Source organism: Pelmatolapia mariae, linkage group LG8 (assembly GCF_036321145.2).
Source record: "Pelmatolapia mariae isolate MD_Pm_ZW linkage group LG8, Pm_UMD_F_2, whole genome shotgun sequence".
NCBI lineage: Eukaryota > Metazoa > Chordata > Actinopteri > Cichliformes > Cichlidae > Pelmatolapia > Pelmatolapia mariae.
Window position 1 is genome coordinate 12,758,694 of NC_086234.1, and position 19,514 is coordinate 12,778,207.

Here is a 19,514-nt window from a genome sequence, read left to right on the forward strand (position 1 = left end):
TAGTACCTGTCGATCTGTTGGACTTTACTTTTTGTCAATATGAATCCAATGAAGCTTGTAAACATGGATGAAAGTATGAAAGGTATGGTGTTGTTAAATGACGATCTGATATCACTCACGATGCCTGACTTGTTGCTAATCAGTGTTTTATGTTTATTTTCTCACAGGTTTGAGGTTTTTAAGGGCCTTAAGATTGATACAGTTCTCAGAAATTTTACAGTTTTTGAATATACTAAAGACAAGGTAAGTTTATTGATGCTTTTTTCTTCTTTTTTGTTCGCACAGCTGACAGTTTGTTTTTCACCTGCCTTTTGCTTCACGTGAAGAAAGAATGTAGTTTTATTTTGACAGCGTTCGCACATTGGCGAACGCTGACATCAAGTGTATTTCTCTGCACTGTGTTGTGCACACTGAGCTATATCACCGTACCATATCATGCAGTCGTGAACAAAAGAGATTGCTGCTGTGCTCCTTCTGCTTAGAATTAAAGAGTTTTGCACAGATGTCACGTCAGAAAGAGCTTTGAGTATATCGACATGCTTTAGAATAATCCTCTCACTTGACAGAACAGACAAAGAAGTGGATAGAAGTCAAACAGGGACAGCACTGCAATAACATATACACTGCAGTACTTAATAAATCCTGATTATAGTACGCATTAAAGATAACAGACTCTTTTATAATGCATTTGTTTACACTGACATTAGGCTTAACTTTCAGCTGTATATGATGAAAATATCTTGGAGCCTGCTTGGATTTTTTTTTTTTGCAAAGCCATATGTAACAAGAATAGCATGACCAAACACAACACAAGAAAAAGTACAAGCTATAAATTCAAGTAGGAGCTACAGTTTTAAGAGCTTAAATCTCTCATGTTGCATATTTTAATAGTTCAGGTTGAACCCTAATTCTGATTTTGTTCAGTGTGTAATGTGTTTTAAAGCATAGACTGAATTTTTGTATGAGCTAGGGCTTCTAGTTTGGCTGTACGTACCTTCTTATCCCAGTGTAACAGCTACAGTTAATACTTCATCTTCTGTTGTTTGGCTCTTTCTAACATAGCAACTCGATTAAGCTGGTGAACCTGTGTTCAATCTTCATAAGCACATGGCTAACTGCAGCAGGGTTCATTCATTTGGTAAGTTAGGTGAAAATGTGGTGGTGCTGTGTAGCAACTGGATGCCTATTATCAGTAATTATTTACTGCTTCATCAAAGAGCTTTGTGTTTCCGTGGTTGTTGTGTAAATTCTGACCTTTGTTCCAGGTGGAAAACTCAGGGGATCCTTGGGAAAACTTCCAAAATTCCCAGGCACTTTCCTACTGGGAATGTGTCTACTTACTCATGGTTACAATGTCCACTGTTGGCTATGGAGACGTGTATGCAAAAACCACCCTGGGCCGCCTGTTTATGGTCTTCTTCATCCTTGGTGGTTTGGTAAAAATCCCTCTCATTACTTATTCGCGCTTAAAATCCTCCATCACACAAATGCTCATCACACAAATGCTGGGACTTAAGTCGAGACGCCCGCTTCACCTGTTGTTCACATTGAAGTGTATTTGTGGCTCACCACTTCACCACAGTATGTTGCATGTCATGTACTGTATGATTTGTCCACAGTGTTGCAGCATTGACTTTGGTATAATGCTGAAGTTTTGATTTATATGATATGTAGAATATTTGAGAATTTTTGCATCTGTTATTAACTGTAAAGGTACTACGGTTTCAGGTGGCTCCACCCTCCTGCCTTCCCTCCCTCTTTCCAACAAACACAGTGAGATAGAGTTGATTCATGACAGCCCAGCTTTATATGGATGTAGCAACATTGCTGTCCTCTTCCTGCACAACTTTCAGAATAGTCTGGCAGAAAATATCCCGTCGGGGATTAAACACAGACCTGAATTACCTGATAAAGAAAATAGGCAATGACAATTTAGAGGGCACAGTTAACCGGATTATAAAGTATTATTCAGCGTGGACATACAGTACTTTAATATGATCAAATACCTGGATTTAACTGAGGTAAGATTGAGGTATATTAAAGCGACTTTTCAGTCATCTAAATCTGAAATGTTTTCATTTTGCTCAAAACTATGCAAAAAAACCATAAAATATTTCAACTTGAAAGAAAGTATTGTCTGGTGACCAGTGTAAATATAATAAAGGCTAATAATAATCTACCGTTAAACTTAAAAGGCATGCTAAGGGGCTCATGTGACTATATAGCTTCTCTGGTGAAGGTTTTCATTCACCTGCACAGTGGCATGTAAAATCACCAGTGTGAAACAAACATCAAGCCAATTGCAGACATTCAAAGGGTGCAATCAGGCCCACTTTCCCCTTCGATTGCATTTTGTTTTGTGCTACAAGTCATTAAGAATGAGAGTGGTTATCTATACTGTTAGTTAAATTAGAGCCAGAAGTCTTAATCGACATTGTGTAGTTTGCCCACTGGAGGGCACTGTGCAGCTTTATTTCTCTATTATTGTCGGGCAATACAATGAAAAGCAGAGGTGTAAATAATGAATTGATTGGTAATTAATTTGAAGGGTCAGAACAACAAAATACAAAATATATTTTATGCTGATAGATTTTCTAAGCTTGAAGGGGAAAGGCTGAGGTGTTTTGTTAAAAACACTGTAAAAAGAAAAACAAAAACTAATTTTATACTTAAGCTAATTTCTTGGATCTGTTGTAAGCTGGCACATCTGCCTCCTCCAGGCAGGAATATTCAGGTGGTTGGGCAGCGGCGTGCAGCCATAAGTTGTTTGCCATCCATTGAGCTGTGCTGCTGAAATCAACCCGACGTGTGTTTGTTGGGCGAAACATGGCACATAAGGTTTTTTCTTAATTTTTCAAATTTTTATTTTTCTTCAACATATCGCTCATCTGCTTTCATTTTTCTCCTTTATTCTTTCAGTATCTGAAAATATTAGCCTTTAAACTGGATTCCATTGTCATACTTTTTCTCTTTTGTGAATGTAACTGTGACATAACTTCAGCTTACATTCACATGATTTTCTTCAGACAATTTGAATAATTACACGTTTCTTTTTCTCTTTCACCGTTTTCCTGTTAACACATAAATATTAAAACTACTCCAGCGCGTAGAGTAGCGCTCCTCTTTCAGACTTCACAGATTTCTCTAAAGTTAAAATAGAGGACCTGCTCTTCTTTGCTTGTCTTTTTTTTAGTCTCTTCTTCTGTCTCCTATCTTCTCCTTAGGCCATGTTTGCAAGCTACGTCCCTGAAATCATAGAGTTAATAGGAAACCGCAAGAAATATGGTGGTTCCTATAGTGCGGTTAATGGGAGAAAGTAAGTATTCAAGGAGGCTCTACTGCCTCCGCCGCAGTAGAACCTTCTCTGCATGCCCTTTTCTTTTTCTTTTCCATGCATGTAGGCCATGTTTGCTCGCTACGTGCCAGAAATTGCTGCTCTCATCCTTAATCGGAAGAAATATGGAGGGAGTTATAACTCGACCAGAGGCAGAAAGTAAGTCAAACAAATAAATAAAATAGAAAACAAACAAACAGACAGACAAAACAGCAGATTTGTAATGGTGTGGTTTTGTGTGACTCAAGTGGCCCTCTCATAAAGAGGTGACATACTTTGATTTATGATTTGAATTGTAATGATCTCAATGAGCATTAAAGTCACACTGTGACTGAAGAACTTGGCCATGATAAATGTGTATTTATTTCTGCTGCTTTTAGATGTGTACAAGCTGTCATTGCTGGAGTTTTTTTTTTATTTTGAATAAATGAATGTCTGGTTTTACGCTGGAAAAAAATCTCCATTTAAGCAAGTGATTGTCTGTTACTGAGTCCTAAAAGTCATTTTCATAAAATAAGTGACCTGTTTTCAGTAAGTATTTACAGTTATTGTAAAAAGAATGCCCTTTGTCAGTTCTATGTTTTTAAATACAGGCGATAAAAAAAGGTCCTAAAACTAAGTAAATGTATTACACCGTATCAAAAACTAAGCCAAGTTGCAGAAGCAGTGTGTGAAAAACTCAGTACACTTCTACAGCTTCCATTGGAATTACAAGGGTGCTGATGAACACAAGAACTTCATTAACAGTGAAAAGTGACTATTATAAAAGCAGAAGTTTTGGCAGTTTGCTGGTCTGGCCCATTCAGGCGTGTGTAAACACAATGCCAAAAAAGCAAGAGATCAGCAATGAGAGAGAGAGAAGGAGTTGTTGGTGCCCAACAGTCTGGGGAGGGTTATAAAGCACCTGCAAACAATTTGAAGTCCATTATTCTGCAGTGAGGATGAAGGGGAAACATCCAAGACAGCTGCCAATCTTTGAAGGAGTGAACGTCCCAGCAAATTCACCCCCAAGTCACACTGTGCGATGCTCAAAATGCAAAAAACAAACAAACAGAAGAGCTACTTCTCAGACTCTACAGGCCTTAGTTATCATGGCAAATGTTAAAGTGTGTGATAGTACTATTAGAAAAAGACTTGCATGGCTTCCCTTCTCTCTAAAAAGATCATGGACGCATGGCTTGGGTTTGCAAAATTGCATCTGAACAAAACTGCAAGTCTTCTATCGTTTGGACAGAGAGGACCAAAGTGGCCACAATGCACAGCACCACAACATAACCAACTCGTACCAACTGTCCAGCAAAGGTGGTGGAGGAGTGATGATTTTAGGCATGAACCTGGACACATTGCAGCCTTTGAGTCAGCTATGAACTCCTGTATACCAAAGTTATCTAGAGTCAAATGTAAGGGTATCTGTCTGATAGCTAAAGCTTGGGCCTGTTTGAGTCATGATCCCAAGCACAGCATCAAATCTAAAAAAATTAAAAAAAAATGGCTGAAAAAGAAAAGAATCAAGGTGTTGCAATGAAACTTGGTCCAAAATTGCTCAACAACAATCTGAGAAACTGATGAAGTCATAAGGAAAACACTTAGTTCACGTGCTAATAGGTGGTTCCACAAGCTGTTGGAGCATGAGGTGTACTTCTGCATCGTGGCTTAGTTTTTGCTAAATAAATAATGGCATGGTGTTATATGTCACTGTGTCATCCCAGGTTGTATTGGCCTAACTTTAAAACATGTTAAGAGCTAAATATGATTTTTGTTATGCCCTGATATGTAATTCTTTAGAATTGACAGAGGGTGTGCTTTCTTTTTGCCTTGACTGTATAATAAAAGGACTTTATAATAATAATGATTTGGTAAAGATTTTCCAAAATCCAAAATTGTTTTTAGAAAATATGACTTTAGGAACTCAAATAACAGCCACAAATATCTTGAAAAGGCAGATATTTTTCAGTGTAATCATATCGATGTACTGTTGTCATGCTTAATAGTGGCATTTGTAGGATTCTCTCACTGTGTTATAAACTGTGATTATCCTTATGGAAATTGTTTCATTGTAACGAAAATGGGGAGAGGCTGTGCAGACTCCATACCAATGACTCAAAAGGTCATGTAGCTTAGTGATCCCTTTTATGGATTGAAGTGTAAATTGCATCATCGTGGTTCAATACAGTACAGCAGCAATATAACTTCAAAAAAAAAAAAAGAAGTAATAATGTAATGTTAATAAGTAGCAGTATCTATGTCAAACTCATCATAAACTTTTGGTTACCCCACAACTATAGTCAGTTGAGCCAATTTAATAATATTCAAATAATATACTTATTCAAAGTTTTAATACATACTTATGTATTTAAAGTAAAATGCAGTAGCGTGATGGGTTAAGACTCCATTATGTGTAAAGTTTACCCCCTAATTCTTGTCTGTCTTGTAGAACATCTAAACTCAAGCATCAACATTTTACATAGAAAAATTCCTGAATGCATAAAAACATTCAGATGGCCGCCCCTCCCTGAACCTGGTTCTGCTGGAGGTTTCTTCCTGTTAAAAGGGAGTTTTTCCTTCCCACTGTCACCAAAGTGCTTGCTCATAGGGGGTCATATGATTGTTGGTTTTTTTTCTCTGTATGTATTATTGTAGGGTCTACCTTACAATATAAAGCGCCTTAAGGCGACTGTTGTTGTGATTTGGCGCTGCATAAATAAAATTGAATTGAATTGAGATTAACTTAATTTTTGCTTTTTAACTTTTAGTTTATGTAAAAGAGGAAATAATTAATTTTAAATATTATTTTTTATGTTAAGAAGTGAAAGACTGTAATGAAAATGGTTACTACCAGTTTTTGATACCTCAAACAGTGATCTGGACAGCTGTAGCCAATCAGAAGTTCATGTTATCTATAGCTAGGTAAAATAGTGATTAATAAATCACTATTTTCATCTATTTTCTAAGTTATGCTTTACTTTGAGTAATGTTGCTTAACTAGATTGATATGACTAAAGGTTTTCTGGTATTGTTATGCACAGACTCTCCTCCCCAATACAAATAGTTACTTACATTAGAGGTTGCTAGGGAACAGACTAACTAATATGGTTGCAACCCAGTTAAAAGGAACATTAATTTTTTTTTATTTCTAAACAAAACAGTGGGAACAATTTCCTTCTTTCCAGATTTCACAGTTTTGTCATGATTGATCATTTTACTGTGAGAAAATCCTGGTTGTTTTTGATGTAATTAGGCTGCTTACTGTTAGTGTGTGTGCGCCAAATGTGTGTTTGTTAATCAAGTGTTTCCATTTATTCTCTTTTTTAAAATTTTGTTCACCCATCCTCTCCTTCATCACTCAAACTCCAATTCATGTCAGACAAACAGTCTTAATAAGATAAAACGAAAAAAACAAATTACTTTGGAGCTGACTTAACACAATACAGAAAGACCAATATGGATGTCAAGGACACACAGTGAGAAATAATTATGATTTTTAAAAGTTCAATCATTATATAATAACATACAGTAATAATATAATTCGGTTGAAGGACAGCCATTTAGGCATCAATGAGTAATTCTGAGAAAATCATATACTTTAGCTCACCTGCATTTTCAGCACTGAAGAAAATGCTAAAGTCATACATTTTGTCGTGTACCATTGCTTCATGCTTCATAGTGATTTTTCTTAAGATCAGTTTTTGTATGCCTGGAAACACTTTGATTGCCCTGCTCCACTTGTGATGTTTCCACGCTTTGCTTTTTCAACAGTCTTGGCCTTAATCTTCAGTCTGACCTACACCCTGAAGGCAAAATAAAATCTTGAGTTTAAAAGATATGCTTTGGCAGTTTGGGGAATATTCTTATTAGCTTTCTTGCCTCAAGTTAAAAGGGAACTCTTACGTTCATTTCTTGTCCCATGTTTTTTATTATTGGACTTTTTGCATGATTCATAGTTCAAATTCTCATTTATGTGGCATTGGTCATTGGTGCAGCCCCTCAGTTGATTTGTTAACTAAAATAGACTGTTTTAGCTCTGTGTTCACAGCTAGAGCTTTGTGCCCAAGATGACCACATTAAAGATATCCCCTCTCAATGACTTCATGCAGAATGAGAAGTAAAAAAAACCACGGTGTGAAATATTTGTAATAGTCTGAAAAACTGAGCTTTTGTGTCACATATTACACATATGCTGACCTTTGAAACTTTGCCCACCTTTATCATCAGCATCCAACTTTGCAACAATATGACAAATAACTAGGAAAAGCTTAATAAGTCCCCTTTAAATAAATAAAAACATGCAATGCTTTTGTTTTTTGTCTTAAATATGAAGCTACCCAGGTTGCAAGAAGTATCTGGGCCTATTCTGTGAGAGGTCAAGTAGTTTCTGGTGTGCATGAGGCACCCACTGTGTGGCACTCCAGTTTTGCTAATATGATCTGGCCTTGAGTAAGCAGTAGGGCAACTCATTTCTTTTTCCACTTTGGCCCTGTGTGGATGAGGAAATCCTCATCCAATATAAAGGCCATACACACTTTCAGTCTTATTGCACAGTGGTGTGGAGGGTCCACCACATTAAGTGAAGTTCCAAAACAGCTAGCCTTACATGGTAGTGGGTTATAAAGCCTTCCAGCACTAAGTTTGAATTGATGCAGCTGCACCATGTTTCTTAAGCTGTAGCACCTGTTTGTGCTACAGAGAGGAAATGCCAAAAACAAAACACATTTCCTGATGGTTACTTCAGAAGGACTGCCCCAAGAATAAAGTAAACAAAATAGTTTTCATAAACAAACTAAAAAATTAAAATACATGAAAAAGGATAAATTTATACTTAATAACAATAAATGTAAATGTTCTTCCATAGCCAGGAAACCAAGTTATACTTCTGAATTCATAGCCTGCACTTCTGCAGCATTTTTTATTGTTGCGCTATTGCTTATAATACCAACAAATATGAAAAGAATGAAGACAAGTGAGAGCATCTCGGAAAATGCGTTACTGCCTGAGTGCAGTGGAGATGGAGCCGATGTGCTTTCCAGCAAGTGATACATGGAGGGCATGATGCAGTACATCAGTCCATCTGACAGCAGTATAAATCAGTGCAGACTGAGATCAGAAGTTCCTGTTTCCAATGGAGAAAGTTTCGGGCACCCCGAGGCTCACCGCTGTGTTTCTGTTCTCCCCCTAATTAAGAGAGGTCGGATTCGAACCGAGCCAAGTACCCCGTGCTTTATTGAAAACCCTGAGCTCTTGTCCTTGCCCACAAAATTCTACATTTGAGCTTGTTTTTTGTTATTTTTTATTAAAACAGAGAATGCTATTGTGTACCACTAACTAATAATACTACTTATTGAATTAAAGAACACAAAATAAAGGTGTCAATTAACAGAATTAATTAAAAACAAATGATGTTATTGCAGCTCAGAAATACACGCAAGTACACAATGCCTTCTGAAAAAAACAAACAAACAAAAAACTACAGCCAGTATGAATTTGTTTAATTAATTAATAAATTTTTTAAGCAGTTTGAGAGGTGCTGATTTCTTCAACTCAAACTAGAGCCAAGGCTGCTGGTTTCCCCAGCTAAGGAGAAGGCAAGCAAATTGTATGATGGCATATTTCTTTTGATATGAAAGTAAATAAGCGTATTCTTCAAAATGCCAAACTACTCCTTCAACACCTTTTTAGCCATAAGAGCTAGCCTAAAGACAGGGAGATTCCGCTAGATGCCTCGGAGTTTGAAGTTTAAAATCGTGGTTTCTGGTAGCATGCTTTTGGTACGATTTGAAAGAAACCAGACTTGGTTTGGGAAGTTTTCTTAAACCAAGTATATGCTTCTTGTGTTTTTTTATTTTTAATTTAAAATCGCAGTTTATAAATTGAGAAGAAAAAGTATCACATCATGCTTATTTTGCATTTATTACAATTTTTTAAAAACATTTTTCTTATTATTGTGGTGATTTTAAAAGCTCGATAAAATTGTCGGCATCATTGCTTTTTTGTTTCTTACAGGAAAGTATGTGTTTTTCTTTGAATTACTTATTGTTACTCTAGATTATTAGAAAACAAGTGGGTTAGAAATCAAAGTGATACTGATGCATATTTTGTACTTTAAGAACCACTGCAGTATTTCCAGCTGTGACTGTTCTTGCAAATCGGTGCAAAAGACGAAATAATTTACACAGAATAATTTAATTAATAAAGATATTTTAAGCACAGATGGGAAAAAAAATCTCAACTGGGTTCTTTATATAAAGGGTTTATGATATGTAGGGATCGACATAGACTGCGCGCTCATTTCATAATCTTCATCTAAGTAAACTGATCCTTTATAATCTGATACTGAAATCCAGAGAGCTCTCTGGATTTCATCCTTCCTCTATCATAGTTTTTATCACAGATTCTAAATCACTGACCTAAATGTCCGTTACAGGCCTCTCGTCTCACATTTACCTTTTGATTTCAGCTCAATGATGAAGATGGAAAAGATGAAAGATGTGTGCTTTTGTTCTGAGTTTCCTTATGGTTCTGCACTTCCTTTCTCTAGGCACATCGTGGTCTGTGGTCATATAACACTTGAAAGTGTATCCAACTTTCTAAAAGACTTCCTACACAAGGACAGGGATGATGTCAATGTAGAAATTGTTTTTCTCCATAAGTAAGTACAAAACTTTGTGCAAATGTCATTGTTTAAGAGGAAAAAACTAAACTTTAGGAGATTAGAGAGTTCTCTGATTTAAGAGTGTTTGTTTTTTGTCTCTCAGTATTTCCCCTAATCTTGAGCTGGAAGCCTTGTTCAAGCGCCACTTCACCCAGGTAGAGTTTTACCAAGGATCTGTCCTAAATCCACATGACCTGGCCAGAGTCAAGGTACCTGACTGTTAATACTTCTTCCTCTGTAATACGGTTGGTAATCGTCTAACTGAATACTTGATGTGATTGTTCATTTTTGTCTTTGCTGTTTGCAATTTTGTTTTAGATTGAATCAGCTGACGCCTGCTTGATCTTAGCCAACAAATACTGCGCTGACCCCGATGCCGAGGATGCATCCAACATCATGAGGTATTGCATAACCAAATCATGATTTATGTTTTCCTGCTTTCATTGTTTATTCAATTTGTTTTATGAACAATCGCATTCAGCTGGATTCTGAGAGAAAAAGACATTTTCGGAGTGGATTAAGTCGTAGTTTTGGATGTGGAAACTGCACTTATTTTAATGGGTTTAAGGGATTATCAAGTGGATAATATATGAGAGTACAACATATTTTAAAAGTGATGGGAACAGTCTGTTTTAGGGCAAGGCAAATAAAATTTGGTTAATAAAATTGTATTATTAATAGCTCTGTTCGATATTGAAGTCTGAGGATTGGAGGTTTTCCACTGAAGATTTAATTGCTCAGCTATAAAAAGTCGGAGAGTCATTATGTGACATTTCTTTTCCATCTAAAAGGGTTAAGACGTTTAAAATGTGCTGCAGAAATCATCACAGCTTGATTCTAATCTAAACACTGTGTGATTAATACATAATCATTATAGTAGAGCCGTCTTGTCTGTCTGTGCATCTCTCCCATATGTTCTCCTGGATATGAAATTTATTCATTTGTCACAAATGTCCACTAGGACTCAAAGGAAATGATTTGTATTTTGTGGTCAAACAGTCAAAGGTCCCCTTCTCCTTGAAACATCTGTTTCTCAATACTCAAGATTTCATTCAACCAGTTGCATATGTTTTCACCACAGGAGAGTCAGACTGTTGCGTAAAGTCTTCTCCAGCACATCCCACAGATTCCTAAGGGGGTTTAGGTCTGGACTCTATGGTGGCCAATCCATGTATTAAAATGATGTCTCGTGCCTGACCAAGTTTTGGGCACGCAACATTGCTGAATGTAGACGCAACCAAGTGAAGCAACCCCAGATCATAACACTGTCCCCACAGGCGTGTACGGTAGGCATACAGAAGGTGTCGGCAGAAGGATGCAGGACTCGATGTGGCTCTTAATAAATAACAAAAACAACCTTTATTTAAGTTAGTAAGGAAAGTCCGTCAAAAATCCAGAACAGAGAATAAACGAATCCAAAAATTCACTGAAAGAATTCTACTGAAAGAAAACAGGAAGACCTAAAACATAGACTTAACAGCAAGAAACAAAAGGACACAGTGACAGTGGGATGATATGACACTCAAGGAATTAAATATAAACTATAACTATAACCAGAAACAGAAACTAGATTAAAAGGTATTAAAGATAAAACTAAACTGAGAAACTAGTCATAAAGAAAACAACCAGATATTATGTGCTACTCAAAGGAAAACAAAATTGAAAAAGAACTCGAAACACAATAAATATATGAATCCAAATATTAATGCAAAAGCTCCAAATTCAAAAGGCAAAAAAACCCTAGGACACTAGGCATGTAGGGATCACCCCTTTTTTCCACCTCTCTTCTTTCCCTGATGGGCCGATCATCCTGGAACATAGTAAATGACCTTTTTCCATTGCTCCAGAGTCCAACAATTATCCTCACTGATTAATGTTTTTTAAAGGCTACTCAGCTGTTTAGTCCCAATGTCTTTGAGAGAATTCTCTTCACTTTGCTATTTTCACTATTAAACATACCCGTGAGATTTACTGTTGTTTTCTTACCGTTTGATTTCACCAGATGTTTGTTTCCCTTATCAAGATCAAGTAGATAAAGTTTGGTTTTTTTTTGTTTTCCAACCACATTTCTTCCTTAAAGATGATGGTATATTTGATAATGCATTGGACCATTCTTAACCCACATTTAGTTAGGCTAATACTGCGGTTTAGGAAAAGAGAAACTACTCACAACTGTGGTTAAATAACTTGCTGCCAGCCAAAAACTGACTTTGTTTTGTGCTTGGGCAGTGTATGACTGCAAACAAATGTCTAAGAGTGACATTTTATATCCAAAGGTTTAAGGGTCAACTTCCCTATGACTTCAAAAAAAACCTCTTGCTGTTATCCAGTGCCATAAGTCAGCCACAGAAGTGAGAGATTCTGTATGTACGTCTCATTTGGTTGAATACTGAACCAATGTTGGATGCCCAGCTATAAACTTTGATGTATTAGAAGTATTTGCATTTCTCTCTGTGCATCTCCAAATCCTTTGATGCTATAGTTTTTAGTGACTTCCTTAAAAGTCTTCCCTTACATATGAGATTCTCAACAGGTTGGCATACAAATTGTAGCCACATTCATGACAGAGGCTTACAACCATGTGGCCAAAAATTAAATGTAATCGTGACAGGAAATCTTTATATTTCTACCAGTAATTTGAAATTGTTAACAATGGTATTTTTTCCAGGTTGATTTATTTATTTTTTGGTAGAAGTTGTAGGTTTGTAAATTTGGAGAACAGGCTGAACTGGTAATGGTCAAATTGACATCAGTTCTTCCCAGACAGAGAGAAAGTCCGCATTTTGTAGCTGGATCTAGGAATATGTTACAATGTATGCAACTCTCTTGTTCTTTTTTCTTGAGCCTTTAGTTTAAAATATTAAACCATAAAATAAAATGCAAACTTTAAATTGTTAAAATCATACAGTATACCACGATACTTAATTTCTATAAAAAGAGAGTGAATCAGATTTTTTTTTAAATCTGTGTAACTTTTGAAAGTGCTGCAGATATTATTATATTGCTTTCTTTTTGTCCTTTATCAGAGTAATATCTATCAAGAACTACCACCCAAAGATCAGGATAATCACTCAGATGTTGCAGTACCACAATAAGGTTTGTATTAATCAACTATAAAGCCTGCTGGAGTCACTTAGTTACTCCGTTATAGTTAGTTACGTTTCAGTATATGTTGAAAAGATCTCATCACTGAATCATTTGTGTGTCTTAGTTTCTAACAGCATGCACCTTGTAGCCTGACTTTCTTTTCCTCTTCCCCTCAGGCCCACCTTTTGAACATCCCAAGCTGGAACTGGAAGGAGGGAGATGACGCCATTTGCCTTGCAGAACTCAAGCTCGGGTTCATCGCCCAGAGCTGCCTGGCTCAGGGCCTCTCCACCATGCTGGCCAACCTTTTCTCCATGAGGTCCTTCATCAAGGTAGCTGCAACTAACACTGGTCCATCTGTGCTCACTGGATTAAGTTCAAAAGTAATGTTGGCCAAGAAACAAAGTCTGAATAGATAATAATGGTTATCCCAGATGAGGCCCGTATGCAGCATCTGGTGAGCGGGTGGTGATGATCTTAAACTTGCACCTCTTTATATTTTTGTATAACCTTCTTTATTTTGTTGTAGATTGAGGAGGATACATGGCAGAAGTATTACCTTGAAGGAGTAGCCAATGAAATGTACACAGAGTACCTGTCCAGTGCCTTTGTGGGTCTGTCCTTCCCAGCAATTTGCGAGTACGTAAAATTAAAACATTTTATTTTACCCCCTTTTTTGCTACTTGTTGTTTCCTGGATGCAAGTAATTTAGATGTTTAAACTGCAGTCATTAGAATTTAAAGATCCAAAGATAATTGTCATGCAAGTATTTAATAACTAGGCTTGTGGAGATAGGTTAAATTAGTTATAGAGAGGAAGCACATGGTGTTCACATAAGGCCTCCATACTTTAGAGGCTGACAAATCCCATATTTATCCCATATTAAAATATTTGAAAGTGTAAACCTAAATCTAAGTGTAAATAATTTAGGGATAAACAGGTTCTCATCCTCTAAAAATAAAAAAAGAAAGTGGCACCCTAAGCTAAGAAGATTTCAAACTAAAAGTACTTAGTGTGCCTCAGGTCTAATTATATTGTTATTCCCCTTTACAGGCTCTGCTATGTGAAGCTAAAGCTGTTGCTGATAGCTATAGAGTACAAGTCTGATCAAGGGGAAAGCAGGTAAGTCGGGGCATTAAAATTCATGCATGCAAAAACTTTAATACGCAGGTGTCAGTATTTGCTTTCAGCTACTGTGAATCAGCTTCCCTGTTTGACTGCAAACACAAGTGCTTTACACAATGTGTCTAAATTGATGTCTAAATGGGTTTATTCACAGACATCACAGGGCTCTCCGATAACATCGTGACAAATTAGTGGGGAAGGTGGCAGTTGGTTTCTTTGAGCACAGCAGAAGCTTTGTTTTAGTAGTTTCTCTAACACGCTGATGCTCATTTATACTCTTTGAAGTGCTATCTGCTTTCATCAACTTAATTAAATAAACAGGGGCTATCCTGCCAAATGAGTTGTGAAAACTAATCCCTGCAGCGTGTGCCAGACGCAGTGATTAGTGCAAAGCCTTGCAAATTCTGTGATATAACTTTCTGCTTTGACATCTTTGGTCTACAAATCCTCACAGCACCCTGATAAACCCTGGAAACCACGTGAAAATGCAGGAGGGGACCTTGGGCTTCTTTATTGCCAGCGATGCCAAAGAAGTAAAGAGGTAATGAATGAGACCTGAGATTCAATCGTTTGATTAAATTCCAGTCATGTTTCGGCAATAGTGCCTTTGTTGGTCTGCATGTCATACAGTTTCTGTATCTTGAGATATTACATGTAGGAAAATTGAAAAGATAATAATCTTTGTGTAAACGTTTCATTGTATGACTGGATATTGTTTCCTGATAATATAGCTAAAACGCTTGTTTTGTTAGTATCGCCTACATGTTGACAGGGCTTACAAATATACTCACTCACTTTATTAGGAACGCCTTTCTAGTACCAGGTTAGACCCTCTTTTGCCTTCAGAATTCTTCATGGCATGGACTCAACAGGGGGCTGGAAACATTCCTCAGAGATTTTGGCCCATGTTGACATGATAGCATCACACAGTTGTTGCAGATTTCTTGGTCACACATCCATGATGAAATCTTAAGGCGACTTGAGTACATTGAACTCATTGCCTTGTTTAAGAAACTAGTTTGAGATATTTTGAGTTTCTAAGGGCTGCTAGATGCAGCCATTAGAAGATGGCCATGCTGTGGGCATAAAGGATGGACATGGTCAGTAACTGTAAGCACAGAGTTTGTGGTGTTTAAGTGATGCTCATTTGTACTAAGGGGCCCAAAGTGTGCTAAGAAAATATCCCCACACCATCATCAGCAGAAATCAAGACTCGTCTGACAAGGCAGCATTTTTCCAATCGTCCACTGTCAAATTTTGGTGAAAATTGTAGCCTGAGTTTCCTGTTCCTAACTGGCAGAAGTGGTTTTCTGCGGCTGTAGACCATCTGCTTCCAAGGTTTGATGTGCTGTGTGTTCAGAGATGCTCTTCTTCATATTGGTTGGGGATCATGTTGGTTATCTGAGTTGCTGTCACCTTCCAGCTTGAAGAAGTCTGGCCACTCTGATATCTGACATCAACAAGGTATTTTCTCTCAGAGAACTGCCATACACTGGTCCAAAAAGGAGAAAATATCCATTCTCTGTAAACCCTAGACTGTGGGAAAATCCCAGTAGGACAGTAAATCCATCCATCTGGGACCAACACCATTCAAAGTCGCATTCTTTCCCATTTCTTATGCTCAGTTTGAACTTTAGCAGGGCCAACCATGTCTTCAGGCCTAAATGCATGCAGTTGCTGGCATTTAATTGGCTGATTAGATATTTCCATTAAGGAGAAATTGAACAGGTGCACCTAACAAATCGGCCAGTAAGTGTTTATTGCCTTTTGTTTGCTCTGAGAAAAATGCCATAATTTGCATGTTTAATTGATCAGATTGAAGTGATTTATCAGCGGTTCAGGGATCCTTAAGTTGCACTGCTGAGGCCAAAGAGGAATGTTGGCTGTTAGCTTGTATCTGCTCATTGCTTGGACAAAGATAACATTCAAAGACAGATTAAAGGTACATATGGTCAAGGTTGGATGGTGATGTTACCTGCCAGAGGGGATCAGAAGATTTATGAGGGCACAGCATGAGACAAACTGCAGGGCCCTTATGAAAGATCAAAGCTTAATTTAAAACTGGTCCTGAACTTCTCATAGAGCTGCGCACTCTTTGCTCAACTTTTGGCACATTAAATATTGACAAATGCATTGGATGCTTCATTAATTTTTTGTTAATAAACTGATTGCACACAAATTAAAATGACTTGTTGCAGATGTTGTGCAGCCATAGTAAAGACAAAATATGTGTAAACAATTTATTGAGTACTCATGCTGATTTTCTTCCGCAGGGCACTGTTTTATTGTAAGGCCTGCCACGATGACATAACTGATCCCAAAAGGATAAAGAAATGTGGATGCAAGAAATGTAAGTGTGATTGCATGCAAACACAAGATCTAAGTTAGATTGATCCCATTCATTTTCTTGCTCAGATGAAACTGAAATATAATGAGTTAGCATTAGAGTATCTGGGTGACAGCGTATTTACATGACCTACTATACATAGCCATTTGTCTCAACCACTTATTTCTTGCATTAATTATTCCTTGAAATGAAGGCTTGTAAGTTGTGCATGAAGAAAGGTCAGATTTCTTTCTGCAGCCAAAACAAACTGAAGCACTCCCAAGTTTCCCCATGTAGAACTACATGTTTGGATCTCTGTATGAGATGAATACCTGCTCTCATTTAAGGGTCAGTTCCCCCAAATTACATGAAACAATGCTTTCCAACTTTCTCATCATGCAAATAGTTTTGGTTTTTCCATGCTGAGGTTTCAGATATCCTTCAAAATGTATTCTTTTTTTTGTGGATTTGGATGAACTGATTCCTTCAGAGTGTTTCAGATAGACGTCTCTTCTAACAGACACACTCATACATAGTGTTTATAGCATGCTATCTTTTCCATGTGATTCCCAGCTCTTATAAATACACATAGTAGACCTCTTAGTTCAGTCTAAATGTGCATTTTGTTTGTTTTCTGTATAGTAGCTGTGTTCACTGTTGATAACTTTGTGATGTTAACAGGCATTCAGAGAGACTGTTAACACCACAGGTACCTGGACAGATCACGTGTTTCTAAAACCTTATAAACATCACGTGCTACATGTTCTTCTGCTTAGATAAACCAGTTTTTCTCTAGTATTAAAGCTAACACCTAACACCTAACATTGACATGTGATGTATTCTTTTCCTGCTGCTTGGGAACTTGGCACAAATTTCTTTAAAAATCCGCTTAATAGTGATATATTGTGAGTAATGTGGATTTGTTTCCCCTTCAAAAACACAGCGTGCTAGTGTTCCTCAGATTAAAGTGACCTGTTTGAATGTACTCTAAATGTTGCATGTACAATGGTTGATGCTGCCTGGATCTCTTGTTGTTGTCATGTGCACGTTTTTGTTCATTCTTTTGATAGAATTTTATAGCTTTCAAAAGAAATTAGCAACAATAATGATTTTGCAAAAAAATTCCAGAGCAGAAGTAGATTTTTTTTTTTTTTTGCTCAAATGTAAACACTGCAGCATTCATGCCTACTTGAGTTAGTAGTTCACCACATCACCACCAGATGGCCCTGCTGCACTTTAATAAACACAAGACCCCTGCATAAAGACCACAGTGAGAAACAGACTGGGATGAAGATTGGAAAACCTTTTTCCTTATTACTCCTTACTACTTTTTTTATATTATGGGAAAAAATTGGCATCCATACTAAAGTGACGTAATCCACAGAGTTGTGTGCAAACCTTTCGTCCAGCATATCTTTTAGGAGAAATATTTCAGGAAAAAATAGCAAATCTGTCATGGAATATGGATCATCTAACTTATGTGTGCTTTTATGCACTATAAACGCTTTCAAGTGTTTGTTTTTTTTTCTTTTTGTCTTTTCTGAAGGCACTTGCAGGTTTTTCTAGAAGTGACTCTGTTTTTGTAAAATACCAGCACATTTAATTTTTTGTTTGGGAGATTTCTGTCATCTCCTGTTCTTAATAAGCATTAGTAACAAATGCAAATATTTAAGAGCTGTAAAATCAAATATTATTGTCCTTATATCTCATATGACTCAGTGGCTCTAAGAGAAGAATCCAGTCTGCAAAAATTTTTTTTAGCTATAAATCATCAAATTGTGCATATATAAATGTTTTATTTATGCCAATTAAACATGCATTATGTGTCTTTAACCTCCACTTATGTTATCCTTGGGCCAAGATTGGCCTTTATAAGACCAAATTTGCCATGATGTTCATGCTTGGCTCATTAGCAAGTTAATTAGTGAACATGGAAAAACATTTCATCACATAGTAAAGTGACACTAAGCCCAAAGAAGCTAAATCTGTGTTAGCATTATTAGGATTTTGTTGGTTAAAAGTCTCCAAAAAGTCTGAAAAAGTTAAAGAAGCCATATTTGAGGTCACGGGGTCATGTTCACGTGAGGGGAAAGGGTGTAGGTTTACAGGATACCAATACTAGTGTAAGCGGCACAACAAAGGTTAATCTTGTACATCCCAGCAGCAGCCGTCCTCCATGCCCTGTTCTTCCTCTATCCCCTCTTCCCTCAGAATGACCCTCAACATTAACCTGCTCTTCCTCTCCTCTCATATGAACCCTTGACTGTAGCCAAGAAGCCTGCCTACAAGAAAATGAAACTGGCATGTTGTTTTGATTGCGGTCGCTCAGAGCGGGACTGCACTTGCATGCCGGTTAATGTGCGTTGTAACATGGACTCCCCTCAACGGGACATCCCACTCTCTGCTGTCTCTGTTAATGATTGCTCAGCCACTTTACGTGCCTGTAAGTTGTCGCCATGACATGTGCTCTTCAGTGTTGTAACATGCACCGTGTGTCTTTACTTCTGTGTGCTGTCAAATTTAAGCACCCGTGTTGTCACCGTCACGGATGTAGATGTTGCTTTGGTGTTTTAGCTTTCTGATTTTTGGTGCTCTTCTCTGTCTGTTGCTACGTTTTGCGGTGAAGCATGCTGGTCTACTGTTTTGCTGGTGTTTTGTCAAGAGAACGTGAATTCAAATTGAAACGTAGTTTAAAATTAGATTGACAGTCACTAATGCAAACTTTTTGCTGTGTACAGCAGTATTTGTTTCCCTCCAGTGACCTCATAAATATATTAGAAAAAGTTAAAGTCAAAGCCATGAACAATGTACAGCTGTGCATCCCTGCAAAAAATCTCACAATGCACAGTTACTGTGCATTTTCCCAAATAATTATTCTGATAGGGCTGTCTAAATCTTACAATGATGTCACTGGAGACATAACATAACATTAAAAAAAACTTCCATATAATATCTCACCACTGTACCCTGGAGAAATGGGTGAACAGGATAGGATT

General features: G+C 37.2%; 1 protein-coding gene across 1 annotated transcript in view; it reads left to right on the top strand.

The window, feature by feature from the left end:
• The window catches only part of LOC134633825 (calcium-activated potassium channel subunit alpha-1-like), a 100,317-nt gene that overhangs the window by 56,224 nt on the left and 24,579 nt on the right, over positions 1-19,514 (top strand). Inside the window, 14 exon segments of the mRNA XM_065471565.1 lie at positions 168-243; positions 1,063-1,138; positions 1,266-1,436; positions 3,225-3,316; positions 9,867-9,977; positions 10,084-10,189; positions 10,299-10,381; positions 13,007-13,076; positions 13,244-13,399; positions 13,597-13,706; positions 14,121-14,189; positions 14,647-14,733; positions 16,466-16,542; positions 18,788-18,961. Of these exon segments, the coding sequence (XP_065327637.1) occupies positions 168-243; positions 1,063-1,138; positions 1,266-1,436; positions 3,225-3,316; positions 9,867-9,977; positions 10,084-10,189; positions 10,299-10,381; positions 13,007-13,076; positions 13,244-13,399; positions 13,597-13,706; positions 14,121-14,189; positions 14,647-14,733; positions 16,466-16,542; positions 18,788-18,961 (1,458 nt within the window).